At 39.2% G+C, this 6,487-nt stretch overlaps 1 protein-coding gene across 1 annotated transcript; it reads left to right on the top strand.

Moving 5' to 3' along the window:
- LOC104790300 lies at positions 220 to 1,689 on the top strand. Its single transcript, XM_010516025.1, has one exon. The coding sequence runs from the start codon at positions 587 to 589 to the stop codon at positions 1,502 to 1,504; it is 918 nt and encodes a 305-aa protein (XP_010514327.1). The 5' UTR covers positions 220 to 586; the 3' UTR covers positions 1,505 to 1,689.

Below are 6,487 nucleotides of genomic sequence, written 5' to 3' on the forward strand. Positions count from 1 at the left end.
TATTTTTCCCGTAAATGCTTTGTACTGTATATTTAATAAAATTCTTGAGAACATGAACCAACTAACTAACAGAACATCACCCAAAAAAAAAAAAAAGGAAAAAACAGAGAGTCACATATTGTGTTGGTATTTTAAGAAAATTAAAAAACATCTGTCATTTAAGAAAACCAATTGGATTTTGTTATAATAGGTTATTACCGAAACGAAAAATAGAAAGAAGAAACGGATATTGCAAACAATTTCTGTTTGTTAAGATGAAACATCCTTCAATGTCCTTACGCGTCATCCTCATTCTTACATGGATGTTTCTCTTCTTCTCCCAATCTTTCTTCCTTAATCTATTTTTTTTCCCCTCTAGATCTATCTCTATCCAAAATCTCCCGAAAATTCTCCCAAAACCTATCTAACTCTCAATCTGATCTCTATTGTTCGTTTGTTTCCTTACTCACATTCTTGGATCTGCTGAAGAAGCAACAAGGAGCTTCGTTCACAAGCCTTTGAGAGAAGTCCGGTACTTGGTTGATATGTAAAACCGAATTACGCGAGAAATTTGTTATCTTTTGTGTGTAAAATTTGAGAAACGATCATGTCGTTTAGATCACATTCGACGGGGAGTAGTCAATTCGCAGAGAAGATAACAGAGGATCCTGTAACGTATAAGACAGCACAAAGCACCGTGACGTGCATCTACCAAGCACATATATCTGGATTTTGGAGGAATGTGACGGTATTGTGGTCCAAGAATCTCATGAACCATTCGCTTATGGTCATGGTGACTAGCGTGGAAGGTGATATGAATTACTGTTGCAAGGTTGATCTCAAGCCTTGGCATTTTTGGAACAAGAAAGGCTATAAGTCGTTCGAGGTGGAAGGGAACCCGGTAGAGGTGTATTGGGATTTTAGATCTGCGAAATTCGTGAGTAGCCCCGAGCCGAGTTCGGATTTCTACGTGGCTTTAGTCTCGGAGGAAGAGGTGGTTTTGTTGGTGGGTGATTACAAGAAGAAGGCTTTCAAGAGAACAAATTCGAGGCCCGCTTTGGTAGAGGCTGCTTTGTTCTACAAGAAAGAAAACGTGTTTAGCAAGAAGTGTTTTACGACCAGGGCTAAGTTTTACGACAAGAAAAAAGAGCACGAGATCATTGTGGAAAGCTTGACCTCGGGTCCTAAAGAGCCAGAGATGTGGATAAGCATAGACGGGATTGTGTTGGTACAAGTAAAAAATCTGCAATGGAAATTTAGAGGGAATCAGACCGTGCTGGTCGATAAACAACCGGTTCAAGTGTTTTGGGATGTGTCTGATTGGTTATTCAGCACGCCAGGGACAGGCCACGGTATGTTTATATTTAAACCAGGGAACGGTGAAGATAGCGACATGGAAGGGAGTGTTCACGGTGGTGGTGAGAGCGATACAAGTACAGCTGGGAGCAGGTATTATTCGACCAAAAGTAGTAACCCTTGGCCGCCCGAGTTTTGCCTTTTTCTTCATGCTTGGAAACTGGAGTAGTATTATTGGAAACTGGAGTAGTATTATATTGGAAACAAGAAGCTTTTGCCTGTTCACTTATTGTTGTTTCATGTGGTTGTAAATTATATCTTTCCTCATATGTTTTTAATATACGATGACAAACAACAGTCATGAAAAATGTTATGCCGTACGTAGAAGAGATATTTGTAATGCTATAATTGCACCCTCACGATACACTTTTTCTAACACAAGGTTTTTCTTATATATGTCTTGTTTTAAAAGAGTTTCGAACTTTTTATTCATCTTGTCGAACCAAATATTATTTCTAGAATTTTTATAGCAAGATTAAGATATAAAAGCACTTCTTTTATTAGCTTTGAAAATCTCTCAAAACAAAGCCTCTCAGTCTTTCTCTCGCAAATTCATAGGTTTACCACACCTTGGCAACTCTCTATATATAAAACCTCGAAGACACTTTTCCAAAAAACAATTAGGAAACATAACTTATTTAGATATCTCCTATAACTCCAATATGTATATTTGAATATCTCTCATATATACTTTCCTTATCACCCTTAACCATTGCTCGCTTAACTTATTCCTCAAGCTTATCCAACATTCTCCCCCATAAGCTTGAAACTCTTCTTCATGACTTCTTGCACACCAACGTGAGCTCTCATTTCCTTGAACCGGTTATTCTCAAGTGCTTTTGTGAGAATATCGGCTTTCTGCACAACTCCATGAACATGTTCAACTGCAACCAAACCGTTCTCGATACATTCTCTTAGGAAATGATAACGCCAATGAATGTGCTTGCTTCGTCCGTGGAAAACAAGGTTCTTGGTAAGTGCGATAGCGGACTTGTTATCGACTCGAATTGTCACTGTTTCATTCTCGGTTCCACTGATCTCTGCAAACAAGTCTTGTAGCCAGATTGCCTGCTTAGCTGCTTCAGTAGCAACCATATATTCTGCTTTTCACAAGAAGAAAGAGCCACTACTTGTTGTTTCTGGGAGCACCATGTGATTGGACACTCATTGAAATAGAAGATATGACCTGCAGTACTCTTTCCATCATCTAAATCCACACTGAGGCTGCTATCACTAAAACCTATCAAACCGGTTTTGTTTCCTCGCTTGAAGTGGAGACCGTGAGAAGATGTTCCTCGAAGATACCTTAATACTTGTTTTAACACAGCTCCATGTGATTCTCTAGGTTCCTGTAGATACCTACTCAAGACACCAACATGATATGAAAAATCAGGCCGTGTATGGAGCAAGTATCTAAGACACATTCTTCGATAGTGTTTTTCATCAATGGGTTTTTCATGTCTTTCTTTTGAAAGTTCCAAACCAAACTCCATCGGAATAAGAACAGAATTGCAATCACTCATCCCTGTCTCAGCCAAAATCTTTTTAACATAGCTTTCTTGTTTTAGCATGATTCCATAATTATTCTGCAAAATTTCGATGCCAAGATCGTATGTAAGTTTTCCCAGATCACTCATTTCAAATTTTCTTGCCATTCTTTCCTTGAAGTCAAATATCAGCTCAAAGCTAGAACTCGTTACTAGCAAATCGTCCACGTAGACAGCTACGATGAGAAGATGGCCCTGTTCTTTCTTCCTCTAAACAGAAGGTTCCTTGGAACACTTTTCAAATTTCAATTCTAGGAGAATTTTATTCAGTTTAGTGTTCCATGCCCTATGTGCCTGCTTTAATCCATAAAGAGCTTTATGTAGTTTGTAGACTTTCTCCTCCTTTCCTTGAGCAACAAAACCTTCAGGTTGAGTAACATATACATCCTCTCTCAATTCACCATGGAGAAATACGGTCTTAACATCCAGATGATGTATCTCCCAGCCACTTGAAGCTGCAAGAGCAATAATAAAGCGTATTGTCTCGATCCTAGCCACAGGTGCAAATACTTCATCAAAATCAATCCCATGTCTCTGTACATAGCCTTTTGCCACCAGCCTTGCTTTGTACTTATTTATGCTGTTATCGGAATTACGTTTCACCTTAAATATCCACTTTAAACCAATTGGTTTACATCCTAACGGAAGATCAACCAGACTCCATGTTTCGTTCTTGGTGATCGACACAATCTCCTTGTGACATGCATCTCAACAAACCTTCTGCTCTATCGCTTCTTCAAAACACGCAGGTTCTCCATCAATGATAAGTAATAACTGTTCTCCCTCAAGTTCTGCTAGCAACACATAATCATTCAAGTAACTCGACTTGTTAGTTTGTCTTCCTGATTTCCTCAAAACTGGTGCTGCTTGTATCGATTGATCTAGTCTTTCAACCAATACTGGTTCTAGTTCTTCATCAGAAGAATCTTCTTCTTCTAAAACATCCTCATTGTTCTCATTCTCTCCATTTTCCCCTGTTTCTGCAATCACTTCTTCTTCTCTGATTCCATTGTTCCCAAAAGCTCCAAAACTGAGCGTGAACATCCCTGAATTCGTAGAAGATTCTTCTGAATTTCTCCACATCCAGCTTTTATTTTCATCGAACACAACATCCCTGCTAACAATGATCCTTCGACTGACAGGATCGAGAAGCCTATAAGCTTTAGAACCAGGTTCTGTACCTAGATTAACAAGCATTCTCGATCTGTCGTCTAACTTCTTCAGATGTGGAGTCTCGGTTTTTGCAAAACAAATGCAACCAAACACACGAAGGTGTTCTACATTTGGTTTTTTTCTTTTTAAAAAACTTCATATGGTGTAAGATCTTCTAACACTCGTGTCCCCACTCTGTTGATAAGATAGGTTGAATGTCTCACCGCCTCTCCCCATAAGTAATTCGGCATGTTCATGTGTTTTAGGATACTCCGAGTCATTCGTAATAATGTTCTGTTCCGTCTTTCTACTACACCATTTTGTTGAGGTGTGTAGGGTGCAGTAAGATGTCTAGTGATTCCTTCCTTTTCACAAAACAGTTGGAATTCTTGAGATGTGAATTCAACTGTTCTACATTTGGTTTTTTCTTTTTAAAAAACTTCATATGGCGTAAGATCTTCAAACACTCGTGTCCCCACTCTGTTGATAAGATAGGTTGAATGTCTCACCGCCTCTCCCCATAAGTAATTCGGCATGTTCATGTGTTTTAGGATACTCTGAGTCATTCCTAATAATGTTCTGTTCCGTCTTTCTACTACACCATTTTGTTGAGGTGTGTAGGGTGCGGTAAGATGTCTAGTGATTCCTTCCTTTTCACAAAACAGTTGGAATTCTTGAGATGTGAATTCTCTTCCTCTATCAGTTCTAAGTGTCTTGATAGTGCTTCCAGTTTCATGTTTGACCGAAGCTTTAAAGCTTCTGAACTTTTCAAACGCCTCACTCTTTTCTTTGAGAAGAATAATCCACATATAACGGGAACAATCATCAATTAATACAAAAATGTACCTCCTTTGTGCAGCTATAGTCGGTGAAATCGGTCCGCAGAGATCTCCGTGAATGAGTTCTAATACTTGCTTTGCTCGATAAGAGGTCCTTACTGGAAATGTTTGTCGATTTTGTTTAACAAGCAGACAAGATGCACATGGTTCTCCACATTTAGAAACATTAGATATTCCAGTAACCATGTTCTTTATCACCATCTTCTTAATAGTTTCAAAGTTGACATGTCCTAATCGAGCATGCCACTTACTTGTTTCGTTTGACCCTGCAATCTGCAGACACTTTGTGTTTTCGACCTCCAAATCTACCTTGTACAGTCTATTTCTCGATCTTATAGCTCTCACTAGCAAGTTTCCTTCTCTATCATGCAGTGTTAAAAAATCTTCCCTCATTCGTACATCACAACCAGATTCAGTTGCTTGACCAAGACTGATGATATTGCTCCTAAGGTCTGGAATGTAGTAAACCTCTGCTAATATATTTTGATCTCCGTTCTTGGTTATAAAGTAAATAGAACATTTTCCCTTTATATCAACAAGCGAATCATCACCAAAGCGCACCTTTCATGTGACCCTTGTGTCGATTGTACGGAACCATGCTCTGTTTCCCGTCATGTGGTTACTAGCGCCATTATCAAGATACCACACTTTGTCTGAACTCGCATCAAGCTCTTTTGGCTTGACATTCTTTTCATTAAGATACACTACTTCATGCATCAAAAGAGATTCTACCTCGTGAGTGTCCTCCTCTTCCTTCTCTTGTACTTCTTGAAGTTTGATTAGCTTAAGTAATCTGTCTGGGCACTCAGAGGCATAATGTCCTAACTTATCACACCGAAAACATGTTATCTTGGACTTATCCCTTGTTTGATAACCATATTTTCTTGGTTGATAACCAGAGCGTCCACCATTAAACTTTCCTCCGCGACTCCTTCCGCGGCCACGACCAAAACCTCTTCCTCTGCCTCCGTCATTGGTTTCTTGTAGTTGTGGAGCAGGTGCGTTTGTATACATAAGCCTCCCTTGTCCTTCTTGTGAAACAGTGTTTGCAAACATGAGTTTACCCTGGCCTTCTTGTGAATCTTCTTCTTCTTGAATTCTTTCTTCATATGTTTTTAATCTCCCAACTATGTCCTTGAACGTTGTTGTGTTGAGATCAAGAAATTGTTCAAGAGCAGCAATTATGTGTATGTATTTTGCCCTAGGTAAACTCTTGAGGAACTTCTTAACAATTTTTGTTTCTTCAATCGTTTATCCCAAAGATGCCGATTTACTAGATATTTCAGAGAGTTTACCTACAAAATCATCAATTGTGTTGGTATCTTTCATCTTCAATCTATCAAATTCAGCCATCAAGGTCTGTAGTCGAGCTTCTTTCACTTTGTCAGCACCAACGTTTCAGGATTTAATGGCATCCCAGACGGCTTTGGACTTCTAATGATTACCAACTTGCAAAAGTAGTGCCTCTGGTATGGATTGAAACAGCAAAGCCTTGGCAAGATCATTCCTCTCGATATCTTCTAAACCCGGATCAATAGTCTCCCAGACTTTGTTAACTTGCAGTACCACCGTCATCTTCATAGCCCAAACAGTATAGTTTGAGCTGCCAAGCAT

The sequence above is a fragment of the Camelina sativa genome, chromosome 1, assembly GCF_000633955.1.
Source record: "Camelina sativa cultivar DH55 chromosome 1, Cs, whole genome shotgun sequence".
NCBI classification, from domain to species: Eukaryota; Viridiplantae; Streptophyta; class Magnoliopsida; order Brassicales; family Brassicaceae; genus Camelina; species Camelina sativa.

Coding starts and splice junctions, on each gene's coding strand:
- LOC104790300 (XM_010516025.1), top strand. CDS start 587: ATGTCGTTTAGATCACATTCGACGGGGAGTAGTCAATTCGCAGAGAAG.